Raw genomic sequence first — 20,681 nt, 5'->3', positions numbered from 1 at the left:
GTCAAATGAACAATGGCATCAGAAACAAAAGAATTAGCTAGCTTAAGTGTTCTAAGCTTGTCAAGTATTTCAGTCAATGGAGTAGCTGTCTGAAAGGCCTCTTCCAGAGACTCAAACCAGAACGCTGCAGCAGCAGTGACAGGCGCAATGCATGCAAGGGGCTGCAGGATAAAACCTTTTTGAATAAACATTTTCTTAAGGTAACCTTCTAATTTTTTATCCATTGGATCTGAAAAAGCACAACTGTCCTCGACAGGGATAGTGGTACGCTTTGATAAAGTAGAAACTGCTCCCTCCAACTTAGGGACCGTCTGCCATAAGTCCTGTGTGGTGACGTCTATTGGGAACATTTTTCTAAAAATAGGAGGGGGGGAAAACGGCACACCTGGTCTATCCCACTCCTTATTAATAATTTCTGTAAACCTTTTAGGTATTGGAAAAACATCAGTACACACCGGCACTGCATAGTATTTATCCAGTCTACACAATTTCTCTGGTACTGCAATTGTGTCACAGTCATTCAGAGCAGCTAACACCTCCCCAAGCAATACACGGAGGTTCTCAAGCTTAAATTTAAAAGTAGAAATATCTGAATCAGGTTTCCCCGAATCAGAAATGTCACCCACAGACTGAAGCTCTCCTTCCTCAGCTTCTGCATATTGTGACGCAGTATCAGACATGGGCCTTAAGGAATCTGCGCGCTCTGTACTACGTCTAACCCCAGAGCTATCACGCTTTCCTCTGAATTCAGGCAGTCTGGCTAATACCGCTGACAGGGTATTATCCATGATTGCCGCCATGTCCTGCAAAGTAATCGCTATGGGCGTCTTTGATGTACTTGGCGCCATTTTAGCGTGAGTCCCTTGAGCGTGAGTCAAAGGGTCTGACACGTAGGGAGAGTTAGTCGGCATAACTTCCCCCTCGCCAGAATCCTCTGGTGATAAATTTTTTAAAGATAAAAGCTGATCTTTATTGTTTAAAGTGAAATCAATACATTTAGTACACATTCTCATATGGGGTTCCACCATGGCTTTTAAACATAATGAACAAGGAGTTTCCTCTATGTCAGACATGTTTATACAGACTAGCAATGAGACTAGCAATGAGACTAGCAAGCTTGGAAAACACTTTACATCAAGTTAAACAAGCAATATAAAAAACGTTACTGTGCCTTTAAGGGAAACAAATTTTGCTAAAATTTGAAATAACAGTGAAAAAAGGCAGTTAAACTAACGAAATGTTTACAGTGTATGTAACAAGTTAGCAGAGCATTGCACCCACTTGCAAATGGATGATTAACCCCTTAATACAAAAAACGGATTAACAAATTGAAAAAACGTTTTTTAAACAGTCACAACAACTGCCACAGCTCCACTGTGGCTTTACCTTCCTCAATATATGACTTTTGAAGCCTTTTGAGCCCTTCAGAGATGTCCTAAAGCATGCAGGGGACTGCTGAGGGAAGCTGAATGTCTCTGTCTGTAATTTTAACTGCGCAAAAAAACGCTAAAATAGGCCCCTTCCACTCATATTACAACAGTGGAAAGCCTCAGGAAACTGTTTCTAGACAAAAATCAAGCCAGCCATGTGGAAAAAACTAGGCCCCAATAAGTTTTATCACCAAAGCATATATAAAAACGATTAAACATGCCAGCAAACGTTTTATATTGCACATTAATCAGAGTATATACCTCTGATAGCAAGCCTGATACTAGTCGCTATTAAATCCCTATATTTAGGCTTAATTTACATTAATCCGGTATCAGCAGCTTTTTTCTAGCAAATTCCATCCCTAGAAAAACTTAAACTGCACATACCTTATTGCAGGATAACCTGCACGCCATTCTCCCTCTGAAGTTACCTCACTCCTCAGACATATGTGAGAACAGCAGTGGATCTTAGTTACTTCTGCTAAGATCATAGAAAAATGCAGGCAGATTCTTCTTCTAAATGCTGCCTGAGATAAAATAGTACAACTCCTGTACCATTTAAAAACAATAAACTTTTGATTGAAGAAAAAACTAACTATATTACACCACTTTCCTCTTACTACCTCCAGCTATGTTGAGAGTTTGCAAGAGAATGACTGGATATGGCAGTTAGGGGAGGATCTATATAGCAGCTCTGCTGTGGGTGATCCTCTTGCAACTTCCTGTTGGGAAGGAGAATATCCCACAAGTAATGGATGATCCGTGGACAGGATACACCTTACAAGAGAAAGTAATGCCAAAGCCATAAATGTTCTGCTATTTCTGAACAAAGGGGATCCCAGAGAAGCATTTACAACCATTTTTGCCACAATTGCACTAACTGATTGTAAATAATTTCAGTGAGAAACCTAAAGTTTGTGAAATGTTAAAAATTTGGCTGTGAAATAGTGACATGAAATATACCAAAATGGGCCTAGATCAATACTTTGGGTTGTCCACTAAAAAAATATGTACGTGTCAAGGGATATTCAGGGATTCCTGACAGATATCAGTGTTCCAATGTAACTAGCGCTAATTTTGGGAAACAAGTGGTTTGGAAATAGCAAAGTGCTACTTGTATTTATTGCCCTATAACTTGCAAAAAAAGCAAAGAACATGTAAACATTGGGAATTTCTAAACTCAGGACAAAATTTTGAAACTATTTAGCATGGGTGTTTTTTTGGTGGTCAAAATTTGGGGGTCAAAGTTAGAAAAAGTGGATTTTTTTTCCATTTTTTCCAACATATTTTATAAAAAAAATTATAGTAAATTACCGGTATATGATATGATAAAAATAATGGTATCTTTAGAAAGTCTATTTAATGGCGAGAAAAAAGGTATATAATATGTGTGGGTACAGTAAATGAGTAAGAGGAAATTACAGCTAAACACAAACACCGCAGAAATGTAAAAATAGCCTCGGTCCCAAACGGTCAACAAATGGAAAAGTGGTCTGGTCACTAAGGGGTTAAAGTTTATTTGTGCCTTCAACCATTTTTAAAAGTGAAACAGCAGATGGTACTGTTTGTAATTCATTCTCTCCCAGAATACTCACAGTAAAGTGAAGTAAAAAAAATATTAGAATAATAGGAGAACCTGTTTGTTCAGATACTCAGCAGTAGTAACAATTAAGTCTGTCTAATCCTTTAACCTGTGTAATACCAGCCTTACTTACTGAATGCCATACATATATAACAGACACAGAAAAGCCTGCAGTTCACACCTTGGCATAAAGAGTTAATATGAGACGGTATAGCAATGCCTCAGGAGATTTTTACAGCGGAAGAGAAAAAAACACCTTGGTGCTTCTACACAGGTGAAAGGGATAATCCATAAGAAACTGCTGCCTCCTCTGTTCCTGACACTAAGAATATACGGAAAACCGGTTACAAAGTAAGTTCTGAGCTATACTATAACTTACATTAAACAAATATTTAAAACATATTCTGTTAGAGAAGAGATGTAGTTTAAATTAGGCCGCTGTACAGTTTTGTTGGATACAACTTTAAGAAATTATATATCTTAATGTTAACGATTTATTGTGTTGACAAAAAAAAACTGTTCCATACACTATATTTTTTCTACTTCTATTTCAGTAAAAAAGATAAAACCATAAGCAATGGCATTAAGGTATGTGATGAATATTATTATTATTTAAGTAATCGTCTTTACTGCATCTTGTTACGTATAGAAATTATTACACAACCAGTACTTCATCTACTGGCTGTCCAAATGCTCCATAAATCTCCAATTACAGTAACCAAGGCTCTGTTTAATTGAGTATACTTGCAACGCTATTTTAAGCATTATTTCTATAGCGCCACATATATTTTCTCTTTCATAATCTTTTCAAAATGCAACTAGTTTATTAATTAACATGTTACGGTTTTGTTTAATAGAAGCAACAGCCGTCCAATCTCAGTCGCCAGTTTCCCAGAAATATTTACAGAGAAAAATAGAAATGAAAACAACGGATTCCTTAGGGAGTTTGAGGTGAGAGAACACAATATTTGACATAGGTATGAAGTTACATTTTACAAACCAAGTGACAGAAAAAGGAATGTCTTGAAATCTGCATCTATTGTTATGTTGTCACACAGACAGAACAAAACATGTAATATAGAATGATTACTATACTTGTAGGGTGACAGAATGTGTATACACACATATCTCTCGCTCACTATTGGACTCTGACCTCCTTGTATAAAACAAGATACAGAGACCACATATATATTTTTGGAAAATAAACCACAACAAAATAGACTTATAGATATAATACAGAAAAGAAAGATAAGACTATCTATCCAACCTTATTATTATTATTATTATCAGGTATTTGTAGAGCGCCAACAGATTCCGCAGCGCTGCCTTAGACCAATAGGCTATCCAATCAAAGACCAGTATGGCTATCCAACAATAGACCAGTAGGCTATCCAGTCACAGACCAGTAGGCTAACCAACCATAGAACAGATAGACCAGTAGGCTAAACCAACCATAGGCAGGTAGGCTTTCCAACCATAGACCAGTAGGCTATCCAGTCACAGACCAGTAGACTATCCAACCATATACCAGTAGGCTAACCAACCATAGAACAGATAGACCAGTAGGCTAACCAACAATAGACCAGTAAGCTATCCAGCCATAAACCAGTAGGCTATCTAACCATAGACCAGTATGCTAACCAACCATAGAACAGATAGACCAGTAGGCTATCCAACCATAGACCAGAAGGCTAACCAGCCATAGAACAGATAGACCAGTAGGCTATCCAAAAATAGACCAGTAATCTATCCAGCCATAAACCAGTAGGCTATCTAGCGATAGACCAGTATGCTAACCAACCATAGAACAGATAGACCAGTAGGCTATCCAACCATAGACCAGTAGGCTATTCAACCATATACCAGTAGGCTAACCAGCCAAAAAACAGTAGGCTATCCAACCATAGACCAGTAGGCTATACAACCATAGACCAGTAGGCTATCCAACCATAGGCCAGTAGGCTATCCAACTATAGGCCAGTAGGTTATCCAACCATAGACCAGTGGGCTATCCAACCATAGACCAGTAGGCTATCCAACCATGGATCAGTAGACTATCCAAACATAGACCAATAGGCTATGCAACCATAGACCAGTAGGCTATCCAACCATAGACCAGTAGGCTATCCAACCATAGACCAGTAGGTTATCCAACCATAGGCCAGTAGGCTATCCAACCATAGACCAGTAGGCTATCCAACCATAGACCAGTAGGCTATCCAACCATGGATCAGTAGGCTATACAACCATAGACCAGTAGGCTATACAACCATAGACCAGTAGGCTTTCCAACCATGGACCTGTTGGTTATCCAGTCATAGACCAATAGGAATACAAACAAAGGAATTTGTAATTTCATTTTTTTTTATCTCAACAGGAGTTGAAGGATGTTGGGAATGGTCAATCAAAAAAGGATGCTGAGCTTCCTGCCAATGCAGCAAAGAATCGATACCCACACATCCTGCCATGTGAGTTATTCTCTGCCTTATTATGCAACCCATTCCATTCAGAATCTAACAAAATCAATGTAAACATAGGCAAATATAGTCATCATAATTATATAGTTGCAAAACTGGTGTGTAGTTATTATTTTAATAATAATATTTTATATATATATATATATATATATATATATATATATATATATATATATATATAAAGCACACAACTTCCATGTTCATTTAAAGGGACAAAAATCTCTAAAATTTATATCACGCATATGAAAAAAACCCTGTAAAAAACATTTTTTCATGTATATAGAGCACCCAACTTCCATGTTCATTTAAAGGGACAAAAATCTCTAAAATTTATATCATGCATATGACAAAAACTCTGTAAAAACATTTTTTCATGCTAAAAAATGTTAAGTTTGTGTTAAGAATAAAAAGAACAGAATAAAAGAAGCATACGAGTTTTGCAACTAAATGGTCCCAGTGAAATAATGGTATTTTAACTCTTATTTTAATGAGCACCTTAATTTGCTAGTGGTGTAGGGGGAAAATATCTGAAGTTGTTAGCATAATTTAAAACATCATTGTAAAACTTTAGAATCCATTTCTCCTGTTTATTTTGATGATAACAGGAAATGTATTCTTGTGTAGAACTAGGCCTTTGCATAAATGTTTCATGGATAATCCATTTATATAGCCCATCTGGGAGTGTTTTTGTAACAATGTATAGTTTTGCTTATATTTTAATAACATTTTGCTGATTTTCAGACTCCTAACCGAGCCCCAAATTATCAGATGTAGACTGAAGTCTAAAGATTCATGTGGCTCCTGTTTGTGTAATCTGTCTTTTAATATGCTGGGGAGGGGGTGTCTGCTCCTCCTGTATTTCCAGCCCCTTTTACTGGGTGTCCCAGCCTAACCCGATCAACAGTGCTAAACTAGGAGATTCTAAGTAAGTTTTTAACCCCTTGAGTGCTAACGACGACTCTGAGCCGTCGCAGAGTTTCCAACTCTGGTGCTAACGACGGCTCAGAGCCATCGCTAGTACTCTCCAAACTTGAGGGAGATCTGGGGGCTCCCACCCGCTCCTGCCCCGGCGATCGTGCCTGCATAGTGACAGGCATCGCTGGGGCTACACGTTATGCGCGGTGACATCACGCGCAATGACGTGATGACGTCACCGTGCAACTTTATTTATACTTAACAATGTTAAGTATAGGAGCAGGGGGCATGCTGCTTAGAAGCATGTATCTCAGGCATCTAAGCAGCTACAGACCCCCAAGACCCACCGTTGGAAAGGTAATCGCCGAACCTTTCCAACAGTGTAAGTCTTGGGGATTTAAAAAAAAACATAATTTATGCTTACCTGATAAATTTATTTCTCTTGTAGTGTATCCAGTCCACGGATCATCCATTACTTGTGGGATATTCTCCTTCCCAACAGGAAGTTGCAAGAGGATCACCCACAGCAGAGCTGCTATATAGCTCCTCCCCTCACTGCCATATCCAGTCATTCGACCGAAACAAGACGAGAAAGGAGAAACCATAGGGTGCAGTGGTGACTGTTGTTTAATTAAAATTTAGACCTGCCTTAAAAGGACAGGGCGGGCGTGGACTGGATACACTACAAGAGAAATAAATTTATCAGGTAAGCATAAATTATGTTTTCTCTTGTTAAGTGTATCCAGTCCACAGATCATCCATTACTTGTGGGATACCAATATCAAAGCTAAAGTACACGGATGATGGGAGGGACAAGGCAGGAACTTAAACGGAAGGAACCACTGCCTGTAGAACCTTTCTCCCAAAAACAGCCTCCGAAGAAGCAAAAGTGTCAAATTTGTAAAATTTTGAAAAGGTGTGAAGCGAAGACCAAGTCGCAGCCTTGCAAATCTGTTCAACAGAGGCCTCATTTTTAAAGGCCCAGGTGGAAGCCACAGCTCTAGTAGAATGAGCTGTAATCCTTTCAGGGGGCTGCTGTCCAGCAGTCTCATAGGCTAAGCGTATTATGCTCCGAAGCCAAAAGGAGAGAGAGGTTGCCGAAGCTTTTTGACCTCTCCTCTGAGTAAACGACAAACAGGGCAGATGTTTGACGAAAATCTTTAGTAGCCTGTAAGTAAAACTTCAAGGCACGGACTACGTCCAGATTATGGAAAAGACGTTCCTTCTTTGAAGAAGGATTAGGACACAATGATGGAACAACAATCTCTTGATTGATATTCCTGTTAGAAACCACCTTAGGTAAAAACCCAGGTTTGGTACGCAGAACTACCGTGTCTGAATGAAAAATCAGATAAGGAGAATCACAATGTAAGGCAGATAACTCAGAGACTCTTCGAGCCGAGGAAATAGCCATCAAAAACAGAACTTTCCAAGATAAAAGTTTAATATCAATGGAATGAAGGGGTTCAAACGGAACTCCCTGAAGAACTTTAAGAACTAAGTTTAAGCTCCACGGGGGAGCAACAGTTTTAAACACAGGCTTAATCCTAACCAAAGCCTGACAAAATGCCTGGACGTCTGGAACTTCTGCCAGACGCTTGTGCAAAAGAATAGACAGAGCAGAGATCTGTCCTTTTAAAGAACTAGCTGATAAGCCTTTGTCCAAACCCTCTTGGAGAAAGGACAATATCCTAGGAATCCTAACCTTACTCCATGAGTAACTCTTGGATTCACACCAATAAAGATATTTACGCCATATCTTATGGTAGATTTTCCTGGTGACAGGCTTCCGAGCCTGTATTAAGGTATCAATGACTGACTCGGAGAAGCCACGCCTTGATAGAATCAAGCGTTCAATCTCCATGCAGTCAGTCTCAGAGAAAGTAGATTTGGATGATTGAAAGGACATTGCATCTGAGGCAGGACCTTCTAATACAGAGTCCATGGTGGAAGAGATGACATGTCCACTAGGTCTGCATACCAGGTCCTGCGTGGCCACAGAGGTGCTATCAGAATCACTGATGCTCTCTCCTGTTTGATTTTGGCAATCAGTCGAGGGAGCAGAGGAAACGGTGGAAACACATAGGCCAGGTTAAAGAACCAAGGAGCTGCTAAAGCATCTATCAGCGTTGCTCCCGGGTCCCTGGACCTGGATCCGTAACAAGGAAGCTTGGCGTTCTGGCGAGAAGCCATGAGATCCAGTTCTGGTTTGCCCCAACGATGGACCAGTTGAGCAAACACCTCCGGATGGAGTTCCCACTCCCCCGGATGAAAAGTCTGACGACTTAGAAAATCCGCCTCCCAGTTCTCTACGCCTGGGATGTGGATCGCTGACAGGTGGCAAGAGTGAGACTCTGCCCAGCGAATTATCTTTGAGACTTCTAACATCGCTAGGGAACTCCTGGTTCCCCCTTGATGGTTGATGTAAGCCACAGTTGTGATGTTGTCCGACTGAAATCTGATGAACCTCAGTGTTGCTAACTGAGGCCAAGCTAGAAGAGCATTGAATATTGCTCTTAACTCCAGAATATTTATTGGGAGGAGTTTCTCCTCCTGAGTCCACGATCCCTGAGCCTTCAGGGAGTTCCAGACTGCGCCCCAACCTAGAAGGCTGGCATCTGTTGTTACAATCGTCCAATCTGGCCTGCGAAAGGTCATACCCTTGGACAGATGGACCCGAGAAAGCCACCAGAGAAGAGAATCTCTGGTCTCTTGATCCAGATTTAGTAGAGGGGACAAATCTGAGTAATCCCCATTCCACTGACTTAGCATGCATAATTGCAGCAGTCTGAGATGCAGGCGCGCAAATGGCACTATGTCCATTGCCGCTACCATTAAGCCGATTACTTCCATGCACTGAGCCACTGACGGGCGTGGAATGGAATGAAGGACACGGCAAGCATTTAGAAGTTTTGATAACCTGGACTCCGTCAGGTAAATTTTCATCTCTACAGAATCTATAAGAGTCCCTAGGAAGGAGACTCTTGTGAGTGGTGATAGAGAACTCTTTTCCACGTTCACTTTCCACCCATGCGACCTCAGAAATGCCAGAACTATCTCTGTATGAGACTTGGCAATTTGAAAGCTTGACGCCTGTATCAGGATGTCGTCTAGATACGGAGCCACCGCTATGCCTCGCGGTCTTAGAACCGCCAGAAGTGAGCCCAGAACCTTTGTAAAAATTCTCGGGGCAGTGGCCAACCCGAAGGGAAGAGCTACAAATTGGTAATGCCTGTCTAGAAAGGCAAACCTTAGGAACCGATGATGATCTTTGTGAATCGGTATGTGAAGGTAGGCATCCTTTAAGTCCACTGTGGTCATGTACTGACCCTCTTGGATCATGGGTAGGATGGTCCGAATAGTTTCCATTTTGAATGATGGAACTCTGAGGAATTTGTTTAAGATCTTTAGATCCAAGATTGGTCTGAAGGTTCCCTCTTTCTTGGGAACCACAAACCGATTTGAATAAAATCCCTGTCCTTGTTCCGTCCGTGGAACTGGATGGATCACTCCCATTACTAGGAGGTCTTGCACACAGCTTAGGAATGCCTCTTTCTTTATCTGGTTTGATGATAACCTTGAAAGATAAAATCTCCCTTGTGGAGGAGAAGCTTTGAAGTCCAGAAGATATCCCTGAGATATGATCTCCAACGCCCAGGGATCCTGAACATCTCTTGCCCACGCCTGGGTGAAGAGAGAAAGTCTGCCCCCCCCCTAGATCCGTTTCCGGATAGGGGGCCGTTCCTTCATGCTGTCTTGGGGGCAGCAGCAGGCTTCCTGGCCTGCTTGCCCTTGTTCCAGGACTGGTTAGGTTTCCAGGCCTGTCTGGAATGAGCAACAGTTCCCTCTTGTTTTGAAGCGGAGGAAGTTGATGCTGCTCCTGCCTTGAAATTTCGAAAGGCACGAAAATTAGACTGTTTGGCCTTTGATTTGGACCTGTCCTGAGGAAGGGTATGACCCTTTCCTCCAGTAATGTCAGCAATAATTTCCTTCAAGCCAGGCCCGAATAAGGTCTGCCCCTTGAAAGGAATGTTGAGTAATTTAGACTTTGAAGTCACGTCAGCTGACCAGGATTTAAGCCATAGCGCCCTACGCGCCTGGATGGCGAATCCGGAATTCTTAGCCGTTAGTTTATTCAAATGAACAATGGAATCAGAAACAAATGATTTAGCTAGCTTATTCGTTCTAAGCTTGTCAATAATTTCATTCAATGGAATGGATGGCCTCTTCCAGGGCCTCAAACCAGAATGCCGCCCCAGCAGTGACAGGCGCAATGCATGCAAGGGGCTGTAAAATAAAACTTTGTTGAATAAACATTTTCTTAAGGTAACCCTCCAATTTTTTATCCATTAGATCTGAAAAAGCACAACTGTCCTCAACCGGGATAGTGATACGCTTTGCTAAAGTAGAAACTGCTCCCTCCACCTTAGGGACCGTCTGCCATAAGTCCCGTGTAGTGGCGTCTATTGGAAACATTTTTCTAAATATAGGAGGTGGGGAAAAGGGCACACCGGGTCTATCCCACTCCTTGCTAATAATTTCTGTAAGACTTTTAGGTATAGGAAAAACGTCAGTACACACCGGCACCGCATAGTATCTATCTTCTCTGGAATTGCAACTGTGTTACAGTCATTCAGAGCAGCTAATACCTCCCCAAGCAATACACGGAGGTTCCCAAGCTTAAATTTAAAATTAGAAATCTCTGAATCAGGTTTCCCTGAGTCAGAGATGTCACCCACAGACTGAAGCTCTCCGTCCTCATGTTCTGCATACTGTGACGCAGTATCAGACATGGCTCTAACAGCATTTGCGCGCTCTGTATCTCTCCTAACCCCAGAGCTATCGCGCTTGCCTCTTAATTCAGGCAATCTAGATAATACCTCTGACAGGGTATTATTCATGATTGCAGCCATGTCCTGCAAGGTAATCGCTATGGGCGTCCCTGATGTAATTGGCGCCATATTAGCGTGCATCCCCTGAGCGGGAGGCGAAGGGTCTGACACGTGGGGAGAGTTAGTCGGCATAACTTCCCCCTCGACAGAACCCTCTGGTGATAATTCTTTTATAGATAAAGACTGATCTTTACTGTTTAAGGTGAAATCAATACATTTAATACACATTCTCCTATGGGGCTCCACCATGGCTTTCAAACATAATGAACAAGTAGGTTCCTCTGTGTCAGACATGTTTAAACAGACTAGCAATGAGACTAGCAAGCTTGGAAAACACTTTAAAACAAGTTTACAAGCAATATAAAAAACGTTACTGCGCCTTTAAGAAACACAAATTTTCCCAAATTTTGAAATAACAGTGAAAAAATGCAGTTACACTAACGAAATTTTTACAGTGTATGTAATAAGTTAGCAGAGCATTGTACCCACTTGCAAATGGATGATTAACCCCTTAATACCAAAAACCGAATAACAAATGACAAAAACGTTTTTTAAACAGTCACAACAACTGCCACAGCTCTACTGTGGCTTTTTACCTCCCTCAATATGACTTTTGAAGCCTTTTGAGCCCTTCAGAGAAGTCCTGGATCATGCAGGAAGAAGCTGGATGTCTGTGTCTGTAATTTTTGCTGTGCAAAAAAACGCCAAAATAGGCCCCTCCCACTCATATTACAACAGTGAGAAGCCTCAGGGAACTGTTTCTAGGCAAAATTCAAGCCAGCCATGTGGAAAAAACTAGGCCCCAATAAGTTTTATCACCAAACATATGTAACAAACGATTAAACATGCCAGCAAACGTTTTAAAATACACTTTTATAAGAGTATGTATCTCTATTAATAAGCCTGATACCAGTCGCTATCACTGCATTTAAGGCTTTACTTACATTACTTCGGTATCAGCAGCATTTTCTAGCAAATTCCATCCCTAGAAAAATATTTTAACTGCACATACCTTATTGCAGGAAAACCTGCATGCTATTCCCCCTCTGAAGTTACCTCACTCCTCAGAATATGTGAGAACAGCAAAGGATCTTAGTTACTTCTGCTAAGATCATAAAAAACGCAGGCAGATTCTTCTTCTAAATACTGCCTGAGATAAACAGTACACTCCGGTACCATTTAAAAATAACAAACTTTTGATTGAAGAAATAAACTAAGTATAAAACACCACAGTCCTCTTACGACCTCCATCTTAGTTGAGAGTTGCAAGAGAATGACTGGATATGGCAGTGAGGGGAGGAGCTATATAGCAGCTCTGCTGTGGGTGATCCTCTTGCAACTTCCTGTTGGGAAGGAGAATATCCCACAAGTAATGGATGATCCATGGACTGGATACACTTAACAAGAGAAAAAGCTTAGCACACAGGTGGGAAAGTGCTTAGCACTCAAAGAGTTTAAAGTTATTATAACTGTATTTTTAGATCATCTGTGCATAGTCTTTATAGTAGTGACTATTACATAATTATATGAAAATTGGTATACACTGTCCATTTAAATGGATATGAAACAGTGTTCCTTTAGTAAAAAAAGAAATGTTAAATCAAAGTAAAGAAAAAAATAAATAAAAAGAAAGAATAAAAAATTCTAAGTGCAACCTCTGCCTATAGGAAGCGAACATGCTGATAACTTTTAACCTGCATTGTGTCCTCTGCTGAGCATTGGCTATAAACTGACTTCCTGTCACTTGTCCGTGAAAGAAAAAAAATCTTTTGTGGCCCTAAAAATGAGCATGAGGCAGCTTGCAATACAAAAACTAAATTGGGCAATGTGTTCAAAAATTTACGATGATATATTGCAGTACACAACTAGCAAAGTAAGGTTAGTCATTAATATAAGAGGTAAAAAAGACACCATCACACTTAGGTTTTTTTCACTGTAACCATTGAGATGTGAAATTGGTTTGTTTCAGTGGTTTTTATTCATTTTAAATATAGGGTTTTGAGATTGCAATACATATAAGTATTTCATTAACAATTAAATAGAACTTTGAGGTCTATTTAAAGGGACAATAAAATAATAAATATAAAATGAAAATTCATATATATAAAAAAATAACTATATAAACATATTTTTTTTTATACAAACGTTAATGCTATAACTGTTTATTATGCTATAACTGTTTATTAGGCTTTTTAGATAACAGGAAGTGAATGCTTAGGTACAATTGGGCCTTAAGGACTGATTGCTCACTGGCCGATAAGCAGAACTCCTACTGTGTTATTGGATGACAGTGACCTTTTTTTCTAACTATAGAAATATCTGTTTTACAAAAAGAAACTGGGATATTTAAAAATGCTTTCTTTTAGATACAACAAAGATATTTTAAAATGTTCAACAAAGAAAATAAAATTAATTTGTGCCACTGTAATCAAAAAACCACCTGGAAAATATGATCATTAGCAGAATAAAACTTTTTAAGGTCTGGTGCCATTTTGATTTCCCTTATAAAAATTATGTTACACAAATGTATTTTCTAAGTACTATTATGAAAACATGATTCAAATGTGTGCACAAAAGCAAATAAAAAGAGAAAATAATAAAGTAATATCACTAAAAATCTGTTGTCCTAATGCAGGACTTTTAAAAAAAGTTTATATTATGTTTTCAAAATGTATAAAATGATGATAAAAATATGAATTCTAAAACTGTAAGCAATGTGTGTGCAGTGTTTCTTGCTATAGGAAACAAGGTCAATAAATATTCCATAGTCACCTGACAATTGAAAGGTCATAATTTATCTTACAAAGGGTCTCCATAGGCTGATTTCTCTTATAAACACACTACAGTTATTTTAAAAATATGTTGCTTTAAAGGGACAGTTAAGTCCAAAAATAATGTTCATGATTCAGATAGAGAATGTAATTTTAAGCAACTTTCAAATTTACATTTATCACCAATTTTGCTTTGTTTCTTGGTATTCTTAGTTGAAAGCTAAACCTAGGAGGTTCATATGCTAATATTTTAGACCTTTAAGGCCGCCTCTAATCTGAAAGCATTTTGACAGATTTTCACCACTAGAGGGAATTAGTTCATGAGTTTCACATTGATAACATTGAGCTCACGCACATGAATTTACTAAGGAGTGAGCACTGATTGGCTAAAGTGCAAGTCTGTCAAATGAACTGAAATAAGGGGGCAGTCTGCAGAGGCTTAGATACAAGATAATCACAGATATTAAAAAGGTGTATTATTATAACTGTGTTTGTTATGCAAAACTGGGGAAAACTGGGGAATGGGTAATAAAGGGATTATCTACAACAAAAATTCTGGTGTTGACTGTCCCTTTAACCATTATCAGAATATTCATAAATAACCCTGAAATGCTACTTAATGTATTTATTATAAATATAGCAGACGTTTTCTCAAGCCTAAGAACTTATTAAAATGTGACTCAGTTGTATATATATATACTCTTTCAGATGATCACTCTCGGGTTAAACTGACAATCAAAGATGGAGACTTGAATTCCGGATATATCAATGCAAATTATATTACAGTAAGAACTCTCTTTAAACCCTTTTTTTTTTAACCAAATTATTTATTTTTGCAAAAAAGTTACAGCTTAATCCAGTACTTGAAACAGTATAAAGCTTCAATGGTAAGATGCAGCTGTAGAATATTAATTAAAAACTGTCTAAAGGTCCTAATTATGCATCTTACTTAAAGGGTTATTCTAGTCAAAATTTAAATGCACATTGATGAAGTTACATATTTGAATAGAAACATATTTGCAATATACATTTATTAGCAAAAATGTTTCTGCTAATAGTTATCACAGTTTTAGTGTTAACATTTGTTCTCTGCACGTGCGTGTGAATTATAGCTAAATATTCTCAGTGAATTTGCATTTTAACTACTGCAGCTGCTCAGAGCACCAGATTATACAAGCAGCTCTCTGAGCAAGTGTTTTGTTTGAAATGCTGATGCACGGTGCATATTTAAATACATTTTTGAAACAGCTATAGCTTTTATTAGAAGCATTTTGCTTATACATGTATATTACAAAAATGCTTCTTTCAAAACTGAAATACATGCATGTGAATTCCAATGTTAGCTAGGATATCCCTTTAAAATCTTGATTTTAATGTCAACTTATATTCTAAAGTTTAAATTTAACTATAGCTATAATCATCATTTCCTTAAAAAAAAAAAAAAAAAAAAAAAAAAAAGCATAAGAAAGCTTAAAGGGACAGTCTAGCCAAAATTAAACTTTCATAATTCAGATAGGGCATGCAATTTTAAACAACTTTCTAATTTACTTTTATCATAAAATGTGCTTTGTTCTTTTGGTATTCTTTGCTGCAAGCTAAACCTAAGTAGACTCAAATTGATTTCTAAACTGTTAAAAACCGCCTCCTATCTCAGTGCATTTTGACAGTTTTTTCACAGTTAGACAGAGCAAGTTCATATGTCTCATATAGATAACGTTGTGCTAACTCCCGTTTAATGATATAACAGTCAGCACTGATTGGATAAAATGCATGGCTGTCAAAGGACTGAGATAAGGGACAGTCTGCAGAGGCTTAGATACAATATAACCACATAGTGTATTAATATAACAGTGTTGGTTATGCAAAACTGGGGAATGGGTAATAAAGGGATTATCTATTTTTTTAAAACAATAAAAATTCTGTGGGTTTACTAAAGTTTTATGGCATTGTTCTAAATTTTGCTAGCAACTTCAGACTGTTGTTTCCACTACATTACAAGCACATTAAGGTGGCCATTAAAGAATAGGTAAATCCCCCATCTCTCCTTTACTACTTCCCAATTAGAAGGAGACCAATAAGATGCTTGTTTATAACCTGCAATCTGTCATTGTTCTGTTTTAAGACTCCAGGGAGTCAACAAGAAGCAACCAATTTTCAGCAGATGTTCCCCCTCCCCCACAGTTCAGCATTAGAATTACAAGCTCTGTGCTTACCATACAAAATGTTGTCAATAATTAATAAAAACATGTACTGTAGATTTTTTTTGTAACAGGATTAGAGTGAGAATATTTGATCTTTTTCATGTTTACAATAAGATTAAATTGGTATAAATGTGACATTTACCTTCAAGGGACACTAAAGTTCCTGACTTTAGTCAGAGAAATCAGTAAAACATTTTTTATCCAATTTACTTACGTTATCAAATTGTGTACAGTTAATATACTCAGTTTTTGTGGCACCAGTTCCTACTGAGCATGTGCAGGAGTTCACAACATATTCATATATGAGTCTGTGATTCACTAATGGCTGTCATGTGATACAGAGAGCAAGCCAATATAATTCGTCAGAAAAAAATGCTCATTTGTAAATCAGATTAAATGCTTTTGTATTGTCTTTTTATCATGCATGTGTTGATTACACAATTCCACTTTAGGTAATAATCCTTTAAAGGGACAGTCAAGTCCAAAAAAAACTTTCATGTTTCAAATAGGGCATGTAATTCCAATTTACTTTAATCACCAATTTTTCTTTGTTCTTTTGGTATTCTTAGTTGAAAGCTAGACCTAGGAAGGCTCATATGATAATTTCTAAGCCCTTGAAGGCCGCCTCTAATCACATGCTTTGTATTTGCTTTTCCCAGCAGGGGAGAGCTAGTTCAGGTAAACCCTATAGATAACATTGTAAGCACGCCCGTGAATTGTGGCAGACACTGCACTAATTGGCTAAAATGAAAGTCAGTAGATAATAAATAAAATGTCATGTGATTAGGGGCGGTCAGAAGATGCTTAGATACAAGTTACTCACAGAGGTAAAAAGTGTATTATTATAACTGTGTTGGTTATGCAAAACTGGGGAATGGATAATAAAGGGATTATCTATCTTTTAAAACAACAAAAATTCTGGTGTTAACTGTCCTGTTTTTCCAGTTTCTGTTCTTAAATGACACAGGCAATTTTGTCATTTTTGCTCAGTATTGATTTCACCATAATTATCAGCTCTCTTGTTAAATGCACCCATACATATTATATAACATTTTTTTTACCAGACACACAGGGCTTTTTTGTAATATCCTATATGGGTACATAAAATAATAAATAGGAATTTAATACTAAAAAATGGGGGGAGAGAATTAATTTCTACAAAACTAGTGTATCTGAAGAAAAATGCCTCCAAAGAGATTCATTATGGTGTCCTGGTTTTAGGAATATCCCATATGTCTAGGTTTCCAAGTAATTTAAAGCGAATATAGGCAAAATAGTACAAGAATGGAAATGGATTGAAATTTGCTATCCTTGGACTGGAAACTTAAAGGGACATGAAATCCATGTTTTTCATTTCATGATTCAGATAGAGCATGCAATTTTAAACAACTTTCTAAGTTACTTCTATTATCAAATGTTCTTTGTTCTCTTGGTATCTTTTGTTGAAAAGCATGACCCAGGTATTTTTTAATACCTTTAGTCTTTGGGGCCGATTTATCAAGGCATCAATCTCAACGCATTCACGATGGGCTATACGCTCGCCATAAATCGATGGCGCGAATCTACATTCGACTGCCTTATTTATCAACAAGACCTTAAAAAATACACACGTCAAGTCCGGCGTGATTAGCATCGGACTGTTGATAAATAAGAGTCATCGATGTTGTGGATATCCTCATTTATCAAATGATCTACCCTGAATGTCCATCAAATGAAGATAGTTTTGTCTTCTTCTTTCAACTTTATTTATACCATTTCATTCCTGTCCATTTCTCTAAAGCTAATCTTTTACTTTTCATCTATTAATGTCCTTGAAATAGCTAGATTTATACCTGAACAAACAATAAATATCATAGATATATATAATATTTCGCAAAAAGCTTCTATCTTACTTTTTATACTCAATTTTATATGATTCTTAATGCTCAAATATGTATTTATCTCTTTTTACACATACTTGTGTGTATATATGTTTTATTTCTGATATTTTTTGCAAACATATTTACATGTCCTATTCATCTTTTAATTTATTTTCATTCACAAATCTAAAAAATGGCACTGACAATTGATTTGATATCCTTATAACACTGTTTTTTGCTTCGTCGAAGGTCACTATATCGCCTATGTCGCCTTATTCATAGTCCCCGCGTCATATTTATCCCAGATATGCAGTACGTGCGTCCCATCATCTTATGACTGTTCTAATCCCTTTTTTGTCGTCTAACAGTAACTACTTCTGCGACACCAATTCCACCTGTATTGACCAAATCAATTCGATATAGAGAATAGAAAATGTATGTTAACTTTTGATTTGTTTATTTAATTAATCACGTGATTATGCATTTCCCAATAAAACATGGTTGATAATAAGTCAATAATAATTTACTTATTTGGTGGTTATTAGAAGTTGGAGTATTGAGTGGAAGAAGTAGCAGAAATGTTGTGAGAGTTCTTTTAACTATGGAGTAGTTGTTCCATGCGTTAAACATGACGCAAAAAAATGTATTAACAAATGAAGTTATACTCTTTGGTAATCGAAATATATTATGCAATATCTCTTTTGTTCTCTTTTATCCCTATATGTTTGAAAGCATCTACTAGTGAAAGGAGTTCATCCCTTTCATTCAAAGGATATAGACCAATTCTTGGGAGAAATACTCTTGGCACTCTTATGCATCTTTGTTGAAGCACATCTACTTGTGCAGTCTGTTGCTGGTTTATTAATCTCCTCCTTCTGCGTCTCAAAGGTCAGGGATTGTGTTCCTTTCTTTCATTCCTGTGTAAATACAGGTGGCCCTCGGTTTACAACGGTTCAATTTGCACCGGTTCAGAATAACAACCTTTTTTCCAGTCATGTGACTGCTATTGAAAAGTATTGAGAAGCAGTGCATTGATTAAAATAGCCAGTAGGTGGAGCTGTCCGCTTGTGTTGCAGCAAAGCCAAGCAAGCTGAAATTAATCAGTTTAACCAGACCTGAGCTATCGAGCAGATTTCAAAGGAACAAGATCTTCCTGTCTATAAATCAGTCCAGATTGGAATGCATAGAAAGAACTGTTTGCAGAAAAATGCAAGTGAAGTCTGTGTTGTGTGATTATTTTATTAGGTTTATAATGCTGTTTAGCAAATGTTTTTGTTCATTTAACTTAGTTTAATTATATATTCTGTGTTGTGTGATTATTTGATACTGTTTATACTGCTGTTTAGCATTTAAAGTCTTCATTTCAAAGCTTTAAAAATAATGTATTAGGTGTTACTTATGACAATTTTGAGAGGGGCCTGGAACCTAACTCCCTCACTTCCCATTGACTTACATTATAAACTGGGTTTCAATTTACAACGGTTTTGATTTACAACGGTTTCGATTTACAACCATTCCTTCTAGAACCAAACCCTGGCGTAAACTGAGGGCTACCTGTAATTTGTCCCCTTGCTTTGTAATAAACTCTACAACAGAGAGATAAAAACATAACCCATAAGTAGGGTAACATCTCCCTACTTGATTTTATTTAGTAAAAAGGGCAGATCTTAATATATTTTGTTATCACAAAAGGTTAAACATTTTTATTATACTTCATGATTCAGATGGTTCATTTATATCCTCTGTGTCGTAAAAGTATTGCAAATTTAGAAATATTCTGCATGTTCATTGTTAACTGTCTGTGGTGACAAACAGCATAGAACAAAACCTTTTCAGACTCCCATTGATTTTTATGGCATTTGCGACCTCAGAGGTGGCGGTTTAAAGGATAGGTACACTGCGTCGGAATAGACGTGAACGTACATGCTGAATGTTTGATAAATTAGTGAGAGGGTCAAACAGAGTCGAATGTGAAGGCGGATCATCAGTAATACGCTCAAATAGAGTCGAATGTGAAGGCAGATGATCTCTATTATGCTCGAATAACGCAAGCAACGATTTGCATTGGATTGATCTCGCGGGAGCGTATATTATGTAGAACATTTCAACATTGACGCTGTGTTAACTAGGGTGGATCAACTTTGCGTCTAATTTGACACGGACTTCCAGCGCATTCCCAGTTAAAGCTTTGATAAATCGGCCCCTTTGTGTTTACCACCTCTTTTGGAAGTTGATTCCATGAATCCACCACCCTTTCTGTAAAAAAAGCAATTGTTTATAATTAATGGCTTGTCATTTTTTACTTGATCACATGATCATTGGGGCACTTTTTTGGAGATCACTGGACTGCCTCCCTCCTGAGGCATCCAGTAATAGCTAGGGATGGGTGAATGTGCTGAAAGTGCAATTCGTTTGGTAGAACCAATAGTCCCTGTGGACATTCGTTTTTGACAATCGAATGTTGATAAGAAAGAAAATCCGTTAAAATTTGTTAATCAAATGTTATTTCTGGTTTTCTAATGTTGCTTTGGTTTTTGAATGTTCATAAATAGAT

The 20,681-nt window shown here is 37.8% G+C and overlaps 1 protein-coding gene across 1 annotated transcript in view; it reads left to right on the top strand.

Moving 5' to 3' along the window:
- Positions 1–3,293: 3,293 nt before the first annotated feature.
- PTPRO (protein tyrosine phosphatase receptor type O) overlaps positions 3,294–20,681 on the top strand; it is a 54,897-nt gene continuing 37,509 nt past the window's right edge. The window contains exons 1-5 of the mRNA XM_053704747.1: positions 3,294–3,363; positions 3,567–3,600; positions 3,870–3,963; positions 5,390–5,480; positions 14,776–14,852. Coding sequence (XP_053560722.1) covers positions 3,590–3,600; positions 3,870–3,963; positions 5,390–5,480; positions 14,776–14,852 — 273 coding nt within the window. The 5' untranslated portion in view covers positions 3,294–3,363; positions 3,567–3,589. The remainder of the gene's footprint in view (positions 3,364–3,566; positions 3,601–3,869; positions 3,964–5,389; positions 5,481–14,775; positions 14,853–20,681) is intronic.

This window comes from Bombina bombina, chromosome 3, assembly GCF_027579735.1.
Source record: "Bombina bombina isolate aBomBom1 chromosome 3, aBomBom1.pri, whole genome shotgun sequence".
Lineage (NCBI taxonomy): Eukaryota > Metazoa > Chordata > Amphibia > Anura > Bombinatoridae > Bombina > Bombina bombina.
This window is presented reverse-complemented; position numbering and strand designations above follow the sequence as displayed.